Raw genomic sequence first — 24455 nt, forward strand, 5'->3', positions numbered from 1 at the left:
CATAGATTTTTATTTATCAAGCCTCTACTCAAACAAAAACTACAACAACAAAACAACAACAACAGCCTGTAAATTCCCACTGCTGGGCTAAATGCCTCCTCTTCTTTTGTCGAGAAGGTTTGGAACATATTCTACCACGCTGTTCCAATGCGGGTTGGTGGAATACACATGTGGCAGAATTTATATGAAATTTGTCACATGCAGGTTTCCTCACGATGTTTTTTTTCACCGCTGAGCACGAGGTGAATTATAAAGACAAATTAAGCACATGAATCAGCGGTGCTTGCCTGGGTTTGAACCCGCAATCATCGGTTAAGATGCACGCGTTCTAACCACTGGGCCATCTCGACTCTTTAAATAAAATACTAAGATTAAATATAATATGTGTAATGTGTATTAAAGAAATGTTTAGGGCTCGAGCACACTGTTCGTCAAGCTGAAGTGGTAATGACCTTAACGTGAAATCATCTGTAAAACTACGGTTATATTTGTGCAAGCATCCGAGATAATTACAACAAAGGGAGTTCGCAGGTCGTTTCCACTTCACGTGGCCGTTCACGCAGTATATTTCATCCTTTAAATTAAAAAAAAAATGCAAATTTATAAGCCTGTGCCCTTGTCTAGTATGACGTTTAACCAAAAAAGATAAAGTGACGTTATTGTTACCATCAATCAATTTAGAGTAGCGTGTACATTGCACATGCATGTTAATGAGTACTCTATATTTAGAAAAATGATGATACTAAATCTACTTCATGTAGATTTAGTATCATCATTTTTTTTTTTTTTAATTAATTTTAATTACTTATTAAGAATGTTGTAAAAGGAAGTTATTATGGCTGCATATTTATATTCGAAAACATGCCACAATTTACATGGAGCGATCGGCTCAACCTTTTAACCTCGAGAACAACAGAAACCGCATTGCCTGCGTAGCGATAGGCGCAGAGTCGTTATTGAGGATTCGTGTCACGGTAATTTTTATTAGTAGTCATTGTCTTCCTCTTGTAATAGGATGAACGAACGGATGACGAATTTAAGACAGATTTTGACAGATTTTTTTATATTTACGTAAATTTGTACGCAGTTGTACAATGTGGTTTGAGCGATATGTTTATATTTTTAAGTAAAATATGTAAATGAAAAAAAGGCCAGCCAAGACATTCAAGAAAATCATTTAAAAGAATCGGACAGATCAATAAAGCTGAATGTGTTAATGACACTTACCCTAAAGCACTCAATCTGCACGTATTGAAAAAGCTACAGCTACGAGCAAATTATCCAAATATCAGGGCGCGTGACGTCACATTGCACAACCAACTGTTGCCAGAATCTTTCGATACACACAAATTCATATACTCGTACATGTTTCCCCCAAATTTGTCCATAATGATTAAGGCCGAACTTTTGGCCGCTGGGTGTAAACAATAGTTCATATAATTTAATTGTATATTATATCAATAATGAGTATTAATATTACAATTTCGACTATTGCTAAAGTAGCGTTCGATCGCAGTATGACAATCGCAATATCTTCGACCAAATAAACTATTTAAAAAAAGAATAAGAATATTTTATTTTATGTTTTTTAAAGAAAAGGTAATGATTAAAAAAGTGACGATCAATAATAAAGTCGTGATAAAAATTATGTTCGTACAGATAATGTTATAGTAAAAACAAGCTTGTCTACAGGGTAATGAAGCAAGGCATCATAAGGAGAAGAGTGCAAATAAAAATAATTACGGCGACATGGGCGGCTGGCGGGCGTCTTCAATTAAATACCACGATACAGGAATGAGAAGCCTCAGAATGTTGATCATTAAACCGCGTTCACAATCAATGTCGTTTACAATTTTTTATAGAAAATTCGAAACGTGACTAAAGCAGCGAATAAAGGCTTAAACGGCATCGTAAATAAATGTTTAAGCGTGAAATAAAAGCAGATCGGTGACCCCGGAGTATTCATTTTTAACAACGTCTCACAAAACTGTTATTATATTTATAAAGTTCATAAATCCAAAAACAATTCGTCGAAAACGAATTGTTTTAGGTACCGGATTTATTTACAAGATGTTCAAATTAAAAATTGTTTTCTTGTTAGTGAAAAAAGGTCTTTGTAGGCCCTTTTGGTGTATTCATTCTGCTCTGCAAACACCTCTCTACTATACCCACAATTAAACCTAACGATGTTTTTTATAAAACTTATTTTTCTAATTTTTTACTGATAACAATCCTCACAGCTACCAAACAACAAAGCAGGCAGTACTTTGTCTGTCGTCTGACCATTAAAGAATTAATGGACCGCATACAGAAATGCGACAACCGTTGGGGAAAACGTGTTCTAGAGTGGAGACCGCGTCTCGGCAAACGTAGTGTAGGACGTCCTCAGGCACGGTGGAGTGACGATATACGCAAGGCGGCAGGCAGGAGCTGGATGCGAGTAGCCGGAGAAAGACCACAGTGGCGTGCACTGAGAGAGGCCTATGTCCAGCAGTGGACAAAAATAGGCTGTTGATGATGATGATGATGATGATGATGATGATGATGATGATGATACAGAAATGCGTTGTATTTTCTATTATAAGAATAAATAAAAACAAGACTTAAAGACTTATCTTAGTATAAATAATAATATATAAATAATATATATGTATAAACATATATATTCATTTATTTAGTGGATGCATAAAAGAGTAATAAAAAAAACACACACACAAAATTATATTTTGTACCTAATATTAGATTGAAACTTTTTAAGTTTTACCTCATAAATGTGTGTATTATTAAAATACTTAATAAATATTGTGCTCTATAGTTTGAAGCAACAATTCTCGTCATCTCAATAAACGCGACCATGCAGCTCCTCCTATGCGGTAGTTAAATTAGTTTCAACGAAGTTGCGTTGCTTCGTTCGAAACCAACTCTAGATTGCACTCCACTTTATTGCTTTAAGTAAATGTATCCCTAACGATAATAATTAGTTAAATGACTATCTAGAAAGCAATATATACGCATATTATACGGAGCTAAATGGCGACATGCTTTTCGATTACTATATAGAGGTAAAGTTTGTGATTGTCTGGCAACTTTTATTGAGAGGGCTGGAACTGTACGACTACCTATAATATACACGTTGAACTACGGAACATGTAGGTTTTAATTGAAATCGATCCAATAAATCCTGCAGTCGCATCACGCACACTTGCAAACTTTAGTCATATATGTTGGCTCTATATTTTTAGTAAGAATAATGTTATTTGATTTTTTAACACCTATGTCACAATTTAAGTATTATTTGAGCAATAACATAACATGTAAAAAAAAAAATACAGACGAATTGATAACCTCCTCCTTTTGGAAGTCGGTTGAAAATTAATCATTAATATGATTTTGAATAAAAGTACTAGTTGTCTCAGGCGGCTTCGCTAGCGTTTTAGGGGTTGGTTATCATATGTTAGGCAAAACAGTAGCCTTTGTCCTTTCTTGGAGCATTTCATACGAAATTTCATCAAATTCGGTTCAGTGGTTAAGTCATGAAAGAGCGACAGCAGACAGACAGAGATACTTCTACATCTATAATATTAGTATAGATTTTTAATAATGTTTTGTAATAAAACGATTAATTGTCTAAATAGTCTGATACCTGATGAAAGGTTATATAGATTACAATTTATCGGGGCTTCAGATAAAGACAATATCACGTATATATGATAATTTATATATCTATTAAGATTTATGATATTAGAAGTAAAATATTTGCTTAAACCCTAAAGTATGATCTTAAAATGTAATACGTTAACACCCGAATAAAGAACGTTATAATAAGAACAAAATGTTTTAAAACTAAAATAGGTGTTGTTCACTAGTAAATAATTAATAATTTCATGTTAACTCGTTGAAAGAACAATTAACTATCTTTATTACAGACAAAAGTTGTTCAACTGTATACTTCTTTACGACTAAGGATTTTTTATTTTCCAGAATAGCTATTAAATTCTACAACTTTCTATGTTTAAATTAACCTTAAGGTTTTGTTCCCAATAATACTCTACAATATTTATACCTTTATACACTTTCAAAGGAATTGACTTGGATTATTTTAATCATAGAAATTAAACATGGTTTATTGTTACACATTAATTTATTATGTACTAATAAATGAATCATATGCATCTCTATTACTTTGTATAAGAGCGCCCGTGCAATGTACTATTATCGCTTGAAATAAAGAAGAAATAATGAATGCAGGTCATACAGTTAATACTGCAAGCAATAAACTAGAGTGGACTTGATTCCAATAAAAATAAATAAACATTTTGCAACACTGTGTACTGTACCTAAGCCCGGCTTCGCTCCCTCTATCGATCGCAGTTATATAACTGCTCCCCTCCTCGCTCCGCCCCGCTTATATCTTTTCAGCTATATCATTCATAGCGGGTTCCGTAGCCCCTGAAACCTGCGGAACCCTGGCTTGTCTACTGCGCATGAGGTAGGGCGCACGGTGCCAACTTTCAGTATCCCAGTTGTTTTCCAGACACCCTAGTGAACGTACACGCTGAAAAATACACCCTGTGTTTTGTTGTGTCGTGATAAATGGTTTAAGGTAAGTTCTTATAAATGTGAGCGCTATATCAAACGGCGTCTGCTTGAAATAACAGTGTTTTGTTGACGCCTAAAGCTCATGAGTACAATCTGTATGTATCATTCAGCTTTCTTTGTTTGACAGCGATCAAATCGTATGTTTATAGAAAATGGTGACCTATATAACTGACCCGGCTGGCAGTTATTTCTATGAAATTAAATGTATTATATATTATACAAATAATAAATATTAAACTATGCAATATACGAGGCGAAACAACAAAATTAGTCAAAATTGTGTTCTTCTTTGAGGCTGCTCGCATTTATATTTATCTTAATTATTTAATTTTAAAACAAAAAAAATAAACTAACATAGTTTGAAATCAATATTTAAATAAATAATTCTTGAAATGATTTAATCAAATATTACTCTGAATTTTACCGGTAAGGTTTTTTTACACTTCTGGTTATAACCTTCTAAGGATCTAAACATATATGTATATATTTTAATGTCAACCTACAATGTCCCGAAGACAAAGGATCTATCGCCGTGATTGTTCACGAAAAACAACATGGTTCATTTAAGATATTATGATAAGATTTGTACCTATAGTTGATACATTTGTGAATCGGTAGCAAATTGTATATTGAGTACGCAAAGTTAACGCAAAAATGAAAAAAAAAATGGAAACAGAATGTTCTGTTACAATTTCTTTGTATACTTGACAGTAAGGCTTACGATATCTATTTGTTACGCACCGCTTGACAAAACTATAATATTATAATGCATATAAGGCACATTGCAAGAACCGCAGGGTTTTGAAATTCTTGTATTCAAATTCTGTTTAACTTATAAGACATCACACTTTCTACATCTCTCCTTTCTCTTATGTTAAAAATTATATCTTGATCGACAAAACGGATATCTTATTTTATGTACACTGCAATTACATCTCTTAGAACCTTTTTAATATAAATATCGATCATGTAACAAAGCAATAAAGATATTCTCCATACAAACCTACTACCTTTATGTAAAACTCTAAACCGCACATTTTCATATAATCATCATCGAATAAAAAAGCAATTCACTTTTATGAAGTTATATTTTATAAGACTAATATTTGATCTAATGAGATCGTTGCCACTTGCAAAACATAATAATCAAATTACTATCATTCATCGCTTCAATGATTGCATTATTGATACGCATTTTTTTATATATAATTCATCAATCGGATCAACTTTTAAGAAACAGGTGTAACATTGAAGTGACAATAATTGTATCAATCAATACAGGTGTTGCAGCATGAGAGTTCTATGGCTGTGTTTGGCGACCGTGTGCGTGGTCGTGTGCACGGCGGAGCGCGGCGGGTCGTTGCGTGGGGCACTTGAAGCGTTGCAGCGGCGACAACGTGGGCGCGTACATGTGCCCGTTGAGTCGTCAGACTATGAAGCTTTTTACGACTTCGTGCCGCCGCAAGCTTATTCTGGTATGACAAAGAATTTATATTATCCTATAAGTTTTAGCCACACTAATGCTTCTGCAACGCAAAATTTTAAGAACACTCCTTAAAAATATTTTTTATTAAATTGAAAGAGATTTTAATGACATCAATTACACACACAAAATTTATATTACGTAATTTATTTATAGGATTCAAAATTATTTTAGACAAAATAAACCCAAACCTAAGTCATAATTTATTAATGCTTTTCACGATTATATTTCTTTTAATTGCAGAGCCTGATTATTCAGTAGATCCTGAAAACGCTGATGATGAAACATCTCCAAAGTATATTGTCAGATTGCTAGAAAATGAAAGACCATCTGAAGCATATGAATACAAAATAATCAAGAAAAAGTCTGCATTTGGTAGACCGAATCCTAATACTCGGCAACCATCTCCTTTCCGCGAACGAAGTCAACATGCAGACAACGATAGACTTCGAGACTTGTTTATGGATAGAGATGAGGATGTAGATGAAAATAGTCATATTCTGGAAAACGAAGGAGATAATGACATTGAATATGCAGTTCTCTTGGATCAGCTCTGGTCAAAATATAAGAATAACCAAGGGCGTTCTAAGAATGAAGATAATGCAGAAGGAGTAGTAAAATTATATAAAGATAAAATTATCAAGAAACGATTTCCCAATAATTGGGGACCCGTAGCTTTTAAAAGAAAACGAAGTCCAGAATCCAATATGGATCGATCCGTATTAACCGAGAGCGAATATGTTAAGAACAATGGAGATATTGTTCCTCGTAATTCTAACTATAATTCATATGAAGTTTCTGATAATGATGATGATAATGATAAAGATGATATGCGAGAAGAATATGCCATTGCTTTTCAACCCCTCAACGATGATAGTCTCTCTGATTTAGCAGATGAAGATCAGTATGCATATGAAACTATTGAAAAGCGATTTCCTGTAACTAAAAGGAGCAGTGAACCTTATAATTTCAATAGTCAAAAGAAAAGATTTGCTCCTGACCAGAATAAACGCGAAACTAAGACATTCAGAAATAGTGCCGGAACAGATCCGAAAATAATCAGAGACTTGTCAAAAATATTTGGGAATGCAGAGAATGAATTTATTAAATCTCCCGTTAAGCGTAACACTGATCATGTTGAAAAATTACACGATAGCAAGCCACCTACGTTGGTTTTACCTCATAATCATACCGAACATGACCACAATCTGACAATGTATGAAGACAATAGTCATGAAGAAAATGGACACAAAATTCATCCCCCAGGAGTGTTCGGTAAAGAAGAACACGATCATCACAGCCATGAATCGGAACATACTCATGATAATGATCATAAACATAATCATGACAAAGATCAACATGAGCATGATAATAATCAACAAACCGATAAACCAATTAAAATCAAGAAGAAGTCTATCGATTGGTCAGATTATTTCGGCATTGACAAAAGGCTTAAAAAGTCGGTTTCCTTTGTAAATAATCTAAATGAGGATCGTCTCAAAAAACAATACTTTGACACATTTAATAAGGAGGTCATATACCCCTTAAATTCCTTTAGAAAAAATAATTATGCAAAACGTAATTACGTTCAACCGAATGAAGAAACAAATATGCGAATGAATAACGAACAATCACTTGCTAAAGATGAAAAAAGAAACTCTGGAACCGATAACGAATCGAAATTGGATAATATCGATAAGAAGTTGAAAAATATGGAAGGGATAATAGTGGATGAAGCATTACATTATTCAAATATTGGTGAAGAGCTAGACTCTAAAGAAGAACAAGAAATGAAAGAAAAATTGCTGTCTCGTTTGGCTGCAGCTTACAGTTTGGAAAAAATGCGCAAAGCGCTTAAAGAATTCAAACAGAGTTTGCAAATGCAAAAAGCGTCTTCTATTGTACGTTCCTCTCCTGATCACACTAGTGACAAATACAAAAGAGTTGTTATTAAAAAGGAAAAGGTACTCATGACTAATGACATTCCGATTGCATCTGACAAAAATGATGATTTTGAAGATGAACAAGGAGCTGGCCATTATTTAAATGGTAAAATGGAGGAACAGCTCTCTGAAGGATATATGGGTGGCAGTGGAAGCCATCATACTCCTGTAATGTCGACAGGTATAAAACTTGTACATTAATAGTGATGGAATTATGAACAACAGTAATATAATACTGTTAACATTTCACGTCTTTTATTACAGTTAGCTCTATGGGTGCCTGTCCAGTTTTAGCGAAGATTGTACAAAGATGCCGTGGTGTCGACTTGTTGGCTGGAGATCGTGGTCAACTATTTCTTCCTTTGTGTAGCTTACATCAGATTTGCTACCTTTGTGTAAGTATAGAATAAATTTTGGTTCGAAACTATTCTTATGTTTAAAGATTATTAATGTACTTTTTTTTTACTTCTAGGGTGAGGCTCCCCCAACAACATGTGACTTAGTTTTTCTATCCGAAGCAGACTCATCCTGTGAAGGTGATATGAGCTGCCAGCGAGCTGCGCGTTCGGCTCTCATGGCTCTAAGAGAATTGCATGAAAATTTAGTCGATGAATTAGATGGTGAATGCGAAGCAAGCCCTTGCCTTCCTGCTACTTTGAAACTAAATCTTGGTTGGCAGAGAGCGCTTCACCGATAAAGAAACTTTGAAACCGACCTTGCAATGAGCCATTATGTGCAGAAATCGCAAAACTTATTACGAGAAAGAAGCTCAAAAAATATGAGTATTGAAACTCAATTATCAAGCTTCTGATTATGATTGTATTCATTAAAATATTATTATCGTAATCATTTATAAACATTTTAATAGATGTATTTTTTCTAAATGTCACTTAATCTTAGTGTCCACGGATAATCACCATCGATTATTACCTAGTTAACAATCTAATTTTTATATTATTCATACGGGTTTAACCGGCCATAGACGCGTATGAATAAACTGTTTCATATAATTCGATATACGACGTTACATTTATATTTGGCTAATCGCTAAGATTTAAACAATTATTTATGCGAAATACAAAACGCTTTCATTGTTAAATGTTTTTCCATTTAAATATTGAACGTTGTGTAAGGATTTTGCTAATAATGTTTTATTGCATTTCTGATTGTTTAACGTCAAAGTCAGATGAAGAAAACGGTTCGATCTTGGGGGAAATGTCTAAGGTTTTGTAGATGACGTTTATATAATGGGTGTTTTAAAAAAGTATGTCTATCGTTGTTAAATATTTACTTACATGTACACTATGTATTATTGTTTAAGTGTGTCGACATAAACTAAGTATTACGACAATTAAAGATTATTAAATATATATAATTATATTATAAACTTGAACTTTTAAACTACTATATATTCAGGACATTATATAGAATTTAAAAAATAAATAAAAAATCATATATATATATAAACACAAAAAGATAATTTTAAAACATTCGTATTAAACAATGAATATTTCGAATAAATTTACATAATATATTTATACATGTATGCATCGTTGTTTAAATTATACGTATATGTCTTTTCTTGGGTGAAAAATATATAAAAGTTGCTGCAAAAAAGAAAGAGCTGATTTTATCTAGTTTTCTAAACTCGTCTTCAACAAGGATCAGCACTACTGTGACAAAAATGTCTTGGTATATCCGGTAGTGTTGAGATAAAGTTTATGCCATAAATAACATAACTTAGCGTAATGATAGTCGCTATTCCCAATTGAAAAGGGTGTTACACTGCACAATTAGCACTAGTGCACAAAATCTAGACTATACTAGGACAATAAAATAATCGTTGTTTTATCGAGACTAGTCATTTTAGTCTAATATCTAAAATTATTTTTTAAATTTTAATCAGCATATATAAAGAATTGCCAACTGTTTAAATAATGGTGGTAATCAATATTTTAAACTGAAATTAAAGTATATATTTTAGAAAACAGTACGAGTAATTTGAACTATCTAAATAATATCCTATCTAATCTTATAAGTCTTCCGAGTAAAACTCTGGCAGAATTGATGTAATTTTAACATAGTAATACATTGTTATAATATCAGCTCATATCCGTAATATCATCATCGATAATATGAATTAATTAAATGTGTTGTTAGTAGTACCTTCAAAGCTCATTTTGAACGGATATATACATTATGCCAAAAACATGAATGTTACTTGAAACCTACTCTATTCGTAACTATGTTCAAGTTCATGATAACATATTAATATAAATGGTTTTCAAACGTTGTTTTATTTTAAGCTATATGTTACCGCTGTAAATAACACCCCAAGGCGATGTAACTGTAACCGCTTTTGTAGACAACACTAACAGGCAGGGTTGGTGTACCTTAGAAATCTTGCACAGCTAACGTTTTATGCGCCTCCCCTATTGTTTCATTTCCTTCGCTTTCTCAAGTCTATTGTCTGTATGGTTCGTCGAAATGAAATTCACATCTAAATTTAATAGATTTCTTTCGCGCGCCATCGCGAAGTTCGTAAAAAGCAAAACTGCGTCTGTTATGCAAGTATAAAACATAGATGTTTAAACTGAGTTTGAAAGATTGATAATAATTAATCCATAATGAATATCATCTTTTGCTTTATTTGAATTAAGTTTATCTGCAGTTTAGATTATACAATTAATTCGTTATCAAATCTCATTTTGTTGTATGATATCTCATTACAGCATTCCAAGGATATAAAATAGATTCAGCGATACTGTAAAAATATATTCAAAACTCGAACCGGAAATTTAAATGGTCGAATTGATCGTGCGTCAAATTTATTTCCAAGAATTATTCTGAAAAACTTCTATATATTCAATCTTATAAAGATTTATTTTAAAAAAAAGGTTAACTAAATAAACATTTTTTCCAATATTATTTATAAACGATAGAGATATATAAGATTTGTAGGTATATTTTTAAATATAATTAAAAACAAAAATGTCTGACGTAATTAAAGTTGAAAGACTTTACGAAATATGATGCTCAACAAGTTGTTGTACTATTGATAATGATAGAGATTTATCTATTGATAACAAGGCGTGCGAACGATTGAATTGTGTCGATAACTCAGTACAGTTCAGTGCTAATAATAAAGAACATTATAATTATACATCGTTGTTACATACTTAATTATACATAAGTGGAAATCTTTTGCCATGGAGAATAATAGTGGAAATGAAAGAGGTGTGGATAATCCAGCAGCTACAGAAGGTAATACTATAGTTTTTTATGGAACATAGTTTGTAGGTTACTATGCGCACCGACGATGTTTTGACGCTAATCATAAACATGTCATTTAATTTATCTAAATAACACTACAGCGTTGTCTAGTCAGAATTTATTTAATTTACAAATATTTTTAGTACATTTGGTACATTAAGAATTATATATTGTTTGGTTGGTGAAAATTTTAAATTACTCTAAACATGAAGAAAGTAATGCTTCTGAAAAAACATAAAACAAGATATGAATCAGTTGAATCAGTTATCGATAAAAAATAATGGATTAGTATGTAATATGACAATTACCTAAAATTACTATGTAATGTATAAAAATGCCACTGGAAAATAATCGTGGCATATTTTTTTCTAAAATTTGTGTATCATGTTCGTATAGCATTCTTTACATTACATATACATTTTGTTATGATTTTTCCTGTACGTAAAATATCATAAACAGATAATGCGATAAATAAGACTTTATTGCACAACAAAAGTAAACTGCATCAATGGGCCAATTTGTATGAAATAGTTCTTGTAGTCCGGAAAAAGAAGTAGAAAGAAGAACTAACACTAATATGAAATAAATAATTCTTTATAGACGATGGATCCACATTGAGAACAGATCTGGTGATTAGCGTCCAACCCCAAGTACAAGGTAAGTTTATTTGTTTTTGTTATATTTAGATTTAAATTGTTAAATCTATTCTCTTCCCTCTTCTCTTTATTACTCTTACTCTCTTACTCTTTATTTCTGAAGATCGTGCTCCTGTTCATGTAGACCCACTAGAGTATTTGCCGTACTAGGGAGGTAGAATTTACTGGACCTAGAACTAACCCAGCAGTCCGACCATCTAATTGACGTGAAGTATAGACTACACCAATCAGGTTTTTTTGAGGGAAAGAGAAAGAGAGATTTTATTTCTATAACATTTTTCATACAGAGAGTAATCGAGCCGAGCTCCCAGTATCAACGACAGATTGGCAAACGAATAGTCGAGGGCAGTTCATACCGTTACACGGTTTAGATTTCCTCATCGGCGCTTCCAGCCTGCTCATACAACAAACTGTAGAACTTAATGACTGTAAGTTGTTTAGTAAATACGTTTTAACTTGTTTTTCTAGCTTAGAATTTGTACATGACAAATAATATCACAAATTTAAAACACCTATTTCCCGATTCCTTAAAAGAAGACTACGAATAACTTTGTTGTCCAACCGTGATTCGAGCCTTCGTTATCTGGAGCTAAGGTATAAGCTATCAGTGAGGCAGTTAAGGATCCTGGATATATTACAAGTATAATTAGTACATTAATAGGGCAGTAAAAGTGTTTGAAATTTTTTGGTGGATACTTTTTATGAAACACTAATTGTCCTTGCAATTAGTTTTCATATCTTCTATATTAATATTTTCACAAAATACAGTGCAAAGTGGAGTAGGCTAAGTCGGGAGGCAGACCGTGGCAACGCCAGCATAATTAATGCCAGACAGAATAATGATATATTAATAATTTGACATAATATTATTTCTCTTACATCTCATCGGAACATTAAAAAACATTGGTGATATTTGTTTCTTATTATCTTTCTAGTAACATCGGGAATAAATTCAGAAAACAGATACATAATAAAGGTGCCTCACGGCGAATCGTTATACATCGCTAGCGAAGTATCCTCGAAAACACAAAGGAGTCTATGTGGCCTGGGACGAGCCTTTGTGATGCACTTGCACGACAGCACGAGGCAGGAGGCGTTGATGCTGCAAAGACGACTCGCAGGGGCTTCCTGCTTGTTCCCTTGTAGGTTGCAGGTAATCTAAATCTAAAAGTAAATCATACCTTAAACTAGCAATCAGCAGCTAGGATTCTGTTAGGTTAGGTTAGCATCTCTCCTGAAGTGGATTATTCATTTAGAAAATACAAATTTGTGTAAAAGTTAATGCATATAACATAATTTGTCTGTGTTAGCATTTAATGACATTCGATCTTTTTCTTAGATTTTTTTTTTCATTTTAATAATCAGGAGATGAGAGTAATAACACCTCCAGGAGACTATATCGGCCGAATACAACAACAGTGGACGTGGATGATTCCGTTCTTCCTTGTGAGAGATGCGGCGGATGATGTCCTCTATGTTGTGGAGGGACCGGCAGTGTTAAAAAAAAGTGCTCTTCAGCTTTCTAAATTTAAGGTAAGCTTGCTCATAGAATATATTAGTTCATTCCTTTCAAAAATATTTTATCAATTTCGAGATTGAGGGTTTAAATTAACCCTCGCTTTATTTTTAACACATTATTTAATTCGTAAGAGTAAAATCTAGATATTTTTTTATGTTGCCTCTTAGTTCATCTTTAATGCATTAATAACATATTCATTGAATTGTTAAACTATTTAAAAATTAGCGAACCGCCCCGGCTTCGCACGTGTGCAATACTGATACTAAATATACTACAGATTTTTTCATGTTGTTTTACTTTATTGGACATATATTACATACAAACCTTTCTCTCGAATAACTCTATCTAGTAAAAAAATCGCATCAAAATCGTTTCATAAATTTAAAGATCTAAGCATATGTAGGTACAGATAGCGGGAAGCAACTTTGCTTTATACAAACTACGTAATGAACATGATAATAAAGAAGCGTTTATTTAACTTACTAAGTAAGTAAGTAGTAAGTAATATACTCAGATTATAAATGAATTATTAATTATTTATTAATTAATTAATTATTAATCTGAATCTAATGAGTATTTTACACAACAAATGAAGTTAAAAAAAGCTTCATTATCATCAACCAGAAGATGAATGATGATTGTACCTGTCTATGACAAAACCGTAGGGAGGTTTTATTGATCAATATAATTTTAGTAATAATAATTAAAATAATTGCGAGCGGCGGCGAACCGCAATATAATCAATCATCTTTAAATCAAATTACACTTTGGGTATGCGAACACAACTTCACAAATTCTATTACACGTCGTAGTAAATGAAAATTCATATTGTATATGTGGTTCAGTACATATTTATTTTATAATTTATTGTTTTATAAAGTTATTATTAAATAAATACGTATACAAATTGGTTTATATTCAAGGAGTCAAGTAGAGTTTATTATATATATTGATTGAATCAAAAAACAACATTATTTCAGATATTGAGTGGGGATTCCTTACGCGAAGTTGGTACAATATCTCACGGTTGGGACCGAGAGCTTGTTACTTTTACTACAAACATTGTATATCCTACTGATACAGCACAGCCGAAACATAAAGCTCTTCTATTGGCCGCAGCGTTTTTGCTTGTAAGTATGATCAGTTCTCTATGATAATTGATAATTATTGTCAAGTAACTAAGCTACCGACTTCACTTCAACATACGAAAAAAATAGAATTTCGAAAATTTATATTTGCCTAAATTTTTTTGTGTATTTATTGAGAATAGTAAAGTGCTCTTCACTTGATTGCTTTTACGAAATAATACCTAGATATTCTTGAAATATGTATTAGTCTTAGTTTTAGTTTTTGTTATATTTAAACGTATTTTTTTTCAGGAATACACATACTTCGAACGTGCAAAGAAAAGTTGTTGGCGATGTAATTGTTGTTGATTTATATAAAAATTAAGTGTATAGAAATTATAATTTATAAAAATGAGAGCATGTGAAATTTGTTTCCAAACATATAAAAAAGAAATACTAATCATGGCATAAAAATGTTTTTTCTTTATTTTTTATACAATATATTTTAGAGGTATATTACGATTCTATTGAATGATATGAATGATTGAATGATTGAACAATAGAGTGAAACAATACATACATACGAATAATATTACTCTTTTATTTTCATTTTTTCTTTTTTCATATTCTGTATGTGTAAGTAGTGTATATACTACCTAACGACATCTAACATCTGTTTTATATATAAGTACATATGTAAAGGAAGAATTTAAGTTAGATACTATGTAAGATTTTATCTCAATACTATGGTAAATTGGAATATATATTTATTTTCAAATGAACAATCTCACCTCATTTTTGAGCGCCCTGGGCTGCCCTAATTTACCCAATAGGAATTGGAAGACCCTAAATTTATAGCGTAATTAATATTGTATTATAAGTATATCAAATTTCGTGTCAATTAAGTCTACCAGCCTATAAGCTACTTGCTATTAATAAAAATATAAAACCTTTTCAGTTGTTGTCACCCAACAATTTTTTTTTAGTTTAAATAGGTTTGTGTCGATTGTATTCATGTCAATATGTGTAAATATAATTACAACAATCACAAATGTACTAATTTCTAAAGAATTAATGTAAAGTGACTTCCATTACACTGTCGTATTTTATAAAAAACGACTCTACGTGGGAATTGAATATAAGACTTTTTGACGTTTAAAACGCTACCTACACTTTAAACCCCAAATGGACACACAAGATTATGAACAATATTATATGGGTAATAAAGACGATGAAAGTAGAAAACATGGCAAGGGCGAAAATCACTGGTCTGGAGTTAAAGTAAATACATGTCATTTAATAATAATAAATTATAGTTTATCACAAAACGAATTAAGCGACATTTGATTTGACAAAAGTGAATGAAAAATGAATCTTAACTTTGGTTAAGATTACGGGCTCAAATGCGGAAAGCACCTCTGAGACACTGAATTTTCTTCTTAGGCTTTTTGTGGTGCGCGGTGAAGGAAATCTTAGTCAAGACACCTGCATTTGTGGATGATATTATAATACATGTGTATTTGCATTGAAATAATATGTTGGAATAAGACTCAAATGTCAGACCCAGCAGTGGAATGTTTTTAGGAGGTTACCTTACCATTCTAAGCATTTTATTACTCTTTTATTCACAAATAGTACAACGTACATTTGAAATTATTTTTAGTCCTTAGAATGGTACGAGGGGAATTTTGTTCGTGATACTATGCACGGTATTGGGGATTATTATTGTCGATTTCGAGGACCAGAAAAAGCCATCGAGAATGCTGTGTCATATGAAGGATACTTTTATTGCAATCAGTTTCACGGCTACGGAACCATGTCGTATCCTAACGGAAAAACTTTTACCGTAAATATTAATTCTATGTATTTTATATTTTGTAAATTGTATATAACTACATCATTGTATAATAGAAAAAAAAACTTATCGTATGGTGGTTACTTACTTACAATTGATTGAATTAATGTTATACAAATAAGACGGTGAGCTATGTCTACAAAATTGACATGAAATGCAGAATAATAATTCTCATTTTTTAACTTTAAAGAACATTAGTGACCACCATAAAATAAAATATAACCTTTAAAAATTACAAATAAAGAACGTATATATATTATAATATCCATAAAGCTTTAATATGTACCTATATTCCAAAATTGATAGAATTTTGTCGTTACTATATTTTTAAGAATTATAGCAAATTATGCCACTATTTTTTAATGAACAGGGTTTATTTCTTAATAACGTTCGATGGGGTCCCGGTGTGGAAAGTTATGCTAACATGCATGATAACGTAGGACTGTGGCGAGGATCCCAGCTCGTGAGGCTGGCTTGGCGGCCATCAGCACCTGATATTGTACCAGATTTTATGTCCATCAGCAGTGGCCGAACTTTAGTCGAATCGCACAGAATTATATTGACTTCAAAAGTCGAAACTGTTAGTAACTACACTTTTTATTTGATTAAATTAAATAGACTTCTATAAATCAATTCTGGTATATACATATTCTTCTATAAAACCGCTTGACATGTTTTGATAAAGTTTTAATTAAGTAATAAAAAATACATATGAGTAGAAAATAATAAACTGTTTGTGGTATCTCTCTGTATTACCTTTGATACCTTTGATAAGGTGAAAAAATAAAAATTATCTTTAATACACTTTTTTACGTAATGTTGCTGAAATCTTTTCTTTCAAAAAACTTAAAATCATGGTACATAATTCATTTGATTTTATTTCCAAACCATCGATTCCAACTTCATCGAATTACCATTAAGAATACCATTTTTGCGTGATTCTATTTATTTAAACATTAATGCTGTAGAATCTCTGATGTCGCACGAGTTCGATGTCCAATGTCATTTATTTAGCCTTTGTTATCTTGTAGTTGGGATATTCTATAAGTCGGTTATCATGGTTATTCAATTAATATCATCCAGAGGAAAAAAACTTTTACCTCTTTAACTAGTTTATGAGGCTATCTGTTCTTGGGGTCCAATTCTCAGATCAGGCCGATAACATTTTTAGTAAAAGCACGATGTAAGAGTAAGCGTAAGTAGGTAAGCATTTTGCACTACAATATAAAAATACACTACTTACAATAAAAGTAACATTTAATTTAATATTTGACTAAACTCAAATTTTCATACACTGTTCTTACACTCTCCGTAGGTAGGCGAAGTAAATAGCGCTATAGAACTACTCAAACAATGCGGTGCTGACCCCCGAGTAGCTGTTGAAAGATGGAAGAAAGTGTATCCCAAGAACTGTTCCGATCTCCGCAGCCCACTTTGCCATATGGACATATTAAATCATAACTATTACGATGGAAAGATTTCTACGCTTCATGAAAAGAATAAATGTTCAGATGACAAAGATTTGGTTAAGACATACAATTTATTGTGTACATTACATACATATACAGACAGCACATTTTAGCGATTCCTTACATCGCCGATTTGCTCCACTAAACTTCGGAATTATGTTATAAGCCTGTAGGTCACAGCCTCAGGTCAAACAAAACGAAACCTCACGCAGTATTGTTGTTTGGGAGTAGAATATCTGATGAGTGGATGGTACATATCCAGGCGGGCTTGCACAAAGCCCTTACCCCAAGTACCATATTATACGTTTATAAATGATTAAAGTGAGTTAACATTATTTTATTAAGTATTTTTCGTCATCAGAATAGAGACGATGAAGCTGAAACTTATTATGCTTGGAGTAACAATAGCGTGATGATTCATATGATGAAACACACTTATAAACATGAGAAACAAAGGAACCCATTGATATTCGACCTCACGTCTGTTTTGTCTGGGCCAAGAATACAATTTAAACCAGCTGGATCACAAGAGCTGCTATGCAGGTCTAATACTATAATAATTACATACCTATATAATTATAAAGAAGGACCCTTTTTTCTTAGCACATATTTAACATTTAGATATTTCTTAAAATTGTAGTTACTTATATTGATATTTATGTGAAATATTTGGAATATAATGTTCAAAACAGTGACATAAAAAATAAAACCAATTATTTATGGAGAATTTAATAATTATTACAGAACATTGCTCATGGCTTGCTACTTAGGACATATATGTGTAGTGGCTAAACTTATTAATGAGAATAAAATTAACCCCGACGTGTGCGACATTCAAGGAAATTCTGCGATTATGTACGCTGTTGTAAGTTTTTTCTACGTTGTTTTAACAGAAATAAAATTAAATTAATTTTAATGATATGTTTTTTATATGTGTATCGTAGTGTGGAGATCACCCTGCTATTATACATTTTCTCGTTGAGGCTGGAGCTAATGTTGACTATTATAACGACAACTGCTGCACTCCGCTCGCCATGGCGTTAATGCGATATACTTGTGCTCAAAATGACATCGTTTCTAATGGAATGCTATATGCTATGTTGCCGCCAGCTACAACACCGGCTCCACGTAATGTTCTACAAAGACTTCCTACGATAACATTTCTGATATATTGTGGTTTTATTTATGCAAATATATGTTTCTACAGCGCCAGTCGAACAAAAAGTTTTCGAATGGAATTTAATACGTGATCCATTATCCGCAAGTGCAGGTGGGACGTTGACCAAAATTCCAAGCAAAATAGCCAGAAATATGAGTTCAAAGAAAATTAAATCATTATTATCTTTGAAAGATCAATTCCCAACCAAGAAAAAACCTGATCTACAGCCTAGAATAATAGATCCAGATGATGAGCCGTTTTCAGAGGAATTCAGATTGTATAATGATATTAGTAGTGAATACTGTATTAAAGTAACCGATTCATTTACTTTACCAAATGGGGCGAATGCCATTTCCTATTTATTCGACGTCAATGATATGGTTAAAGAAATTGACGCTAATGAAGACGATCAGAAGAAATCTGAGAAGGTACCAAAAAAAATACCATCTAAAGTAATAAAGGAAACAATGAAAACTAGCAAGGAAGCTATGTGGGATGGAAATGAAAAAGAAAAAGTATCCATAGATAGTACTGAAAAACTAAAAATAGATATGTATGTATTAAAAATGTTAATAAGAAAAATGTAGGTAGAAAGTTTTCATGTAAAATAATCATATTCATGACTTTCCTTATTTTAAGGTTATCGAAAATGATGTTAACTATTCTTCAATTACTGTCTGATGGTGCTGATCCTAAATCTGTTCAATTTCCTCAACCAGCTTTGTTTATAGCAGTTACTTCTAACTGTCCTGACTTACTACGTCATTTGATACAATATGGTGCCAAAGTCAATGAATCTTATCCGCAAGTAACGTCATCAGATGAAATAACATGAGTTACTAACAAGTCGATTGTTTTTTATTCAATTATTATTTCTAGGTCTTCAATTATACTTGTTTAGATGTGGTTGTGTCCCGACCTATAACCCACAATAACTTTGAAATGATCAACGTGTTATTAGAAAACGGTGCGGATGTAAATCACAGGCTTGTTTACATGCAAGAAACAAAAGACACAATAAATTCACATGTAACGATACCTGGCCCTACACTACTTCATGTTGTGATAACAAAAAAAACTGATAATCATAACGAAGAAGATGTAAGTAAGAGCGCTATCCAACAATAACAATTTTGATACATTATTCGATATATTGCTTTATGCCTTTTATAAAGTCTACTTTTTTATTTTGCCTAACGGATCGACAGCGTTGCATCTTTTCTAGTTCCAAGTTATATCGGACTGACAATAGACGTCGTATAAGTTATAACAGATGCACCTCTACGCTCTCTCTCTATAAGTACGTCGGGCAAAGTCAAAGTCAAAAACCTTTATTCAAAATTGAAGTGTTTACACTTTCTTATTGATAGTCGAAAATCTACCACCGGTTCGCAATATAATAATACCACAGAGCTGAAAAGAACCAGCGAAAGAAACTCAGCAGGAAACTATTTTTTTTATATACTATCAATTTACAATATACAATAATAAACATATTTTTGTTCTTTGAAACAGCCTGGAGGCGATCATCTCATTCCCAAGGTGTGCAGTCAACTAGAAAGTCATTAGTGTTGTAATATCCTTTAGCACACAAACGCTCTATAACGATTCTTTTGAATTTTATAATTGACTATTGTTGAACGTTTTCTGGGATCCTATTGTAAAAAATGTATACATTGCCCCAAAAAAGAGTTACTTACCCTGTGTAATCGGGTACTAGGCGTAACAAGATTATTCTTGTTCGTAGTATTAATAGAATGTACATCACAATTTGTGGGAAAATCATTAATGTTTTTGCGTAAATACATAACATTATCAAAAACAAATTGAGAAGCAACAGTTATTATTTTAATTTCTTTAAATTAACATCTTAACGAATATATGGGGCATAGGTTATAAATTGCACGAACAGCCCTCTTCTGCAGAGGTTCCTAAAACAAAGAAACTTGGAGAATGAGGTTCCTAAAATAATATTTAATATACACAATATACACATATTGCAAATTAGACCATTTCCAACATATATGAATGTAAATTCAGATACGTCGCCAATTGCTGGAGCTTTTACTGGAACACAACTGCAATCCGATAGTACAATTTAAAGGAAGATCAGCTATAGATTTAGCAATGAATAAAAATTTGGATCTCTTTAATGTTTTTCTAAAACATCCAAAAGTCAATCTCAATGCTATAATAAATGATTCTAATCAAAGTATATTGGTAAAGTTGTTCAGTATGGCTTACTTCAGAAGTATAACAAGCGCAGAACGACTGCAAACGGTAACATAACAAATTGTTTAACTTATAAGATATATCAGCTTTTATAAATAATAGTTTTATATTTAATATGCAATATAATTGCTGCTTGTTTATCGAAAAATTGCATTTATTTTTCATTTTTATCTCATATAATTTCTTCTTTAAATAAATCATGTAAAAAACTATATTTTTTACGATAAATATTTTTTTAATTTATAAGATAAATATAATATATTATATTATATGTATAATTTTATGTAAAACAAATTCACAGGTTACAAATCTACTGCTATTCGGAGCTGATCCGTTGATAGAATGTCAAAATGATGAGAGTGTCTACCAGAATATTTTTATGTATACAAAACGAACTTTAAATGAAGTGGATAATAACACTCAGCTTAAGTCAACAATTCCAAGTAGGTACAACTTTACGTAAAAAAGAATATTTAAACAAACAAAATATTATTCAAAATATATAAGTACAACACAAATTTCAAATTCGAATATTTCAACAAGATGTAAAACAAGATTTAAAGAATAAAAAACCGGAGAAGACAAAAAAAGATGAAAAGCTGTCAACTAAATCGATGGGAAAAATGACTTACGATGAAGTAGATGATTATAAGCAAGCAACAGACCTAATGACGGACTGCGCGAGGCTTATCTATATAAGATGGCTCCAAGCAAAACTAATGAAAGAACTCATCGTGGTTATCAATAAGTGAGTTTTGAAAATATGTTATTCACTCACTTTCCGTTATTCAGTAGGCGAATGAGCGTTAAATATTTAATTATTCAACAAATTATTTTAAATACTTGCTTTAATTAAAGCGGGAGTAATCTCTTGTATTACAAAGTCGTTTTTATAAAACGTTACTTATGCTACATATTTTTAGAGGTATTTTTTGCTATTTCTTGTTCAGATACAGACACCGGCCCTGGAACATGATAACAAAAGAACTAAATACCAACATTTATGGTTTGTGGCTCACTCCTCAACGTTGCCTCGAAATGTGGGACATCCTATCTAGTACGAAAAATAAAATATATAATGACAAACGAGTATTGAGACACTTACTATGTCTGGTAATTTTTATGTCCTGGAACAGTTACGGTCAGAAGCATATAAATGAGAATTATAAACGAACCCTAACAGCCTCATTAAGAGATATGATAGAATCTGACGTAACTCATCTCCTGAGACAACATAATGTAAGAAGAAAACTGACATTAGAACTTGATGTAGAAACTATGAACCGCTCTTACGTCAAACCAGAGCTAGTCGTCGACGTAAGTTGTTATATAAAAATATTTAATTTAAATAGTTTAAAATATTTCCAAAACATACTTACTCTTCGTTTAAAATAAATCTAGTGAATGTTATATAAAAACAATATTGGTTAAACTACAATTATTATCACAGTTTTATGACGAATAATAGTTTTTAACAGTTTTATAATGAAGTCTACGAGATTTCAAGCATTGCCGTCTCTAACATTGGGGGTCCGCTCAGCCATTCGCACGGGGCGGAAAAACCAATATATAATATTTTTTCCTATTTCAAATTGATACAGCCCATCAAAAATATTCAGAGATTAAATGTTTGTATCATTCGAATATCTGTTAATAATGATAGTGGTCAAGTAGGTCTCGCCATATATCTCGAGTCCATAACACCAAAGTTTGTGGCAAGGAACCCATAGTGACCATGGCGTACTCGTCGACTCGTACTAGGTCAGTTTTCTGCATTCCAACAGGGTTCGATATTTCGTGTGCCTTAAGATCCCGGAACAGGCTAAGATGAACCTTAAGACTTTTTAAGCAAACATTAATACTACAATTAATTTCAGACAAAAAAATTTAATGTATGCTTTGAATGCATTCAGCCATTGAGCGAAAATAAGGTGTCCTGTAGCTGGTGTAAGCTCATATCATTTTGCTCACTTGAATGCATTAAAATGAACATAGACAGAAAAGATTGTCATCCATGCAGCGATTACATAAAACAAAAATATTTTTCAAATTCTGATGAAAACAATTCAAATACTAATATATAATTTGAAGACACGTGTGAAATTAATGTATTTATATTTATTTTTAGTTTTACAAATATATGAACTGTGAAAATGTTATATAAACTTATTTCTTTGTGAGTTATATATGATAGAAATATGTATATTTTAAAGCCGCTTACGCTTTTATGACTATACTCCAGCCAAATTCGATGTGGAATGTTTAATAACAAAGCGTTGCTTAGCAACCAACGTCAGGCAGATGCTCAAAATATTTTTAGAAATATGTACAACAATTATTTTTGATGTTAATAAAAATTAAATTTGATGATTAATAATAAAATACTTAAGACAAAGGACTAAGCGCATTCTTGGTTATAATTATAATACTTATGATCATCTGGAATAATGTAGATCTCAAAAATAATACCTTCAATTTTAAAATGATATCAGAAATTACCTCGTAGTTATATAATTCGCTTTATTAAATTTATCTATCGCCTCCCAAAAATTACGAAGAGCCTGTATCGCTATTATATACCTTCCTAAATCTGCCAATTGCTTAAAAACACTCCAACTGTTACAAACCTGCGATTTCTTTACGTCAGTATTAAAATATAGGGTTGTTAGTTTTGTAGTAATATTATAGTGGTAATTAAAAAATTTTAAACTTTTATTTTAAGCTAATTTTCATATAAATTATGTATTGACCGGCTAAATACATTTTTGGATTCTGTATTAAATTAAATTTTTTGTGTTTAAACCGGAAATTGTGTTATAATGAATATAGTTGTAATTATAATAATAATTATTTTTTATTAAGAGTGTATCAACCCTAATTATGATGACACATGGTTTGTTTACTAAAATTCCAGATCAAATGTGGCTGGAGTATACATGTTATATCTCGGTGAACTGTCAAAGCCGACAAAGCGTCGAAAACATAGTAGGTAACGGTTGACCACTATTTGTGCCAGTTGACTCAAGACGGCGCAGTGGTTAGAACGTGTGCATCTTAAGCTATGATTGCGGGTTCAAAGCCAGGCAAGCACCACTGAATATTCATGTGCTTAATTTGTATTTATAATTAATCTCGTGCTGGCAGTGAGGGAAAATCTCGCGAGGAATCCTACATGTGTCTTAATTTCATAGAAATTCTGC

The 24455-nt window shown here is 32.0% G+C and overlaps 2 protein-coding genes across 2 annotated transcripts; both read left to right on the forward strand.

Moving 5' to 3' along the window:
- The first annotated feature begins 4459 nt into the window (after positions 1–4459).
- Positions 4460–15005, forward strand: LOC124540803. Its single transcript, XM_047118560.1, has 12 exons — positions 4460–4603; positions 5881–6074; positions 6326–8206; positions 8290–8420; positions 8498–8707; positions 11187–11289; positions 11899–11955; positions 12242–12382; positions 12890–13107; positions 13320–13487; positions 14454–14603; positions 14853–15005. The coding sequence occupies exons 2-12, from the start codon at positions 5891–5893 to the stop codon at positions 14907–14909; spliced, it is 3300 nt and encodes a 1099-aa protein (XP_046974516.1). The 5' UTR covers positions 4460–4603; positions 5881–5890; the 3' UTR covers positions 14910–15005.
- A 660-nt stretch (positions 15006–15665) lies between these two features.
- Positions 15666–23349, forward strand: LOC124540866. The gene is made up of 15 exons (XM_047118672.1): positions 15666–15821; positions 16204–16386; positions 16766–16975; positions 17711–17920; positions 18205–18407; positions 18609–18729; positions 18809–18992; positions 19072–19576; positions 19615–19831; positions 19903–20124; positions 21064–21303; positions 21557–21680; positions 21805–22003; positions 22206–22572; positions 23133–23349. The coding sequence occupies exons 1-15, from the start codon at positions 15726–15728 to the stop codon at positions 23337–23339; spliced, it is 3288 nt and encodes a 1095-aa protein (XP_046974628.1). The 5' UTR covers positions 15666–15725; the 3' UTR covers positions 23340–23349.
- The last annotated feature ends 1106 nt before the right edge of the window (positions 23350–24455 follow it).

The sequence above is a fragment of the Vanessa cardui genome, chromosome 1, assembly GCF_905220365.1.
Source record: "Vanessa cardui chromosome 1, ilVanCard2.1, whole genome shotgun sequence".
Taxonomy (NCBI): Eukaryota; Metazoa; Arthropoda; class Insecta; order Lepidoptera; family Nymphalidae; genus Vanessa; species Vanessa cardui.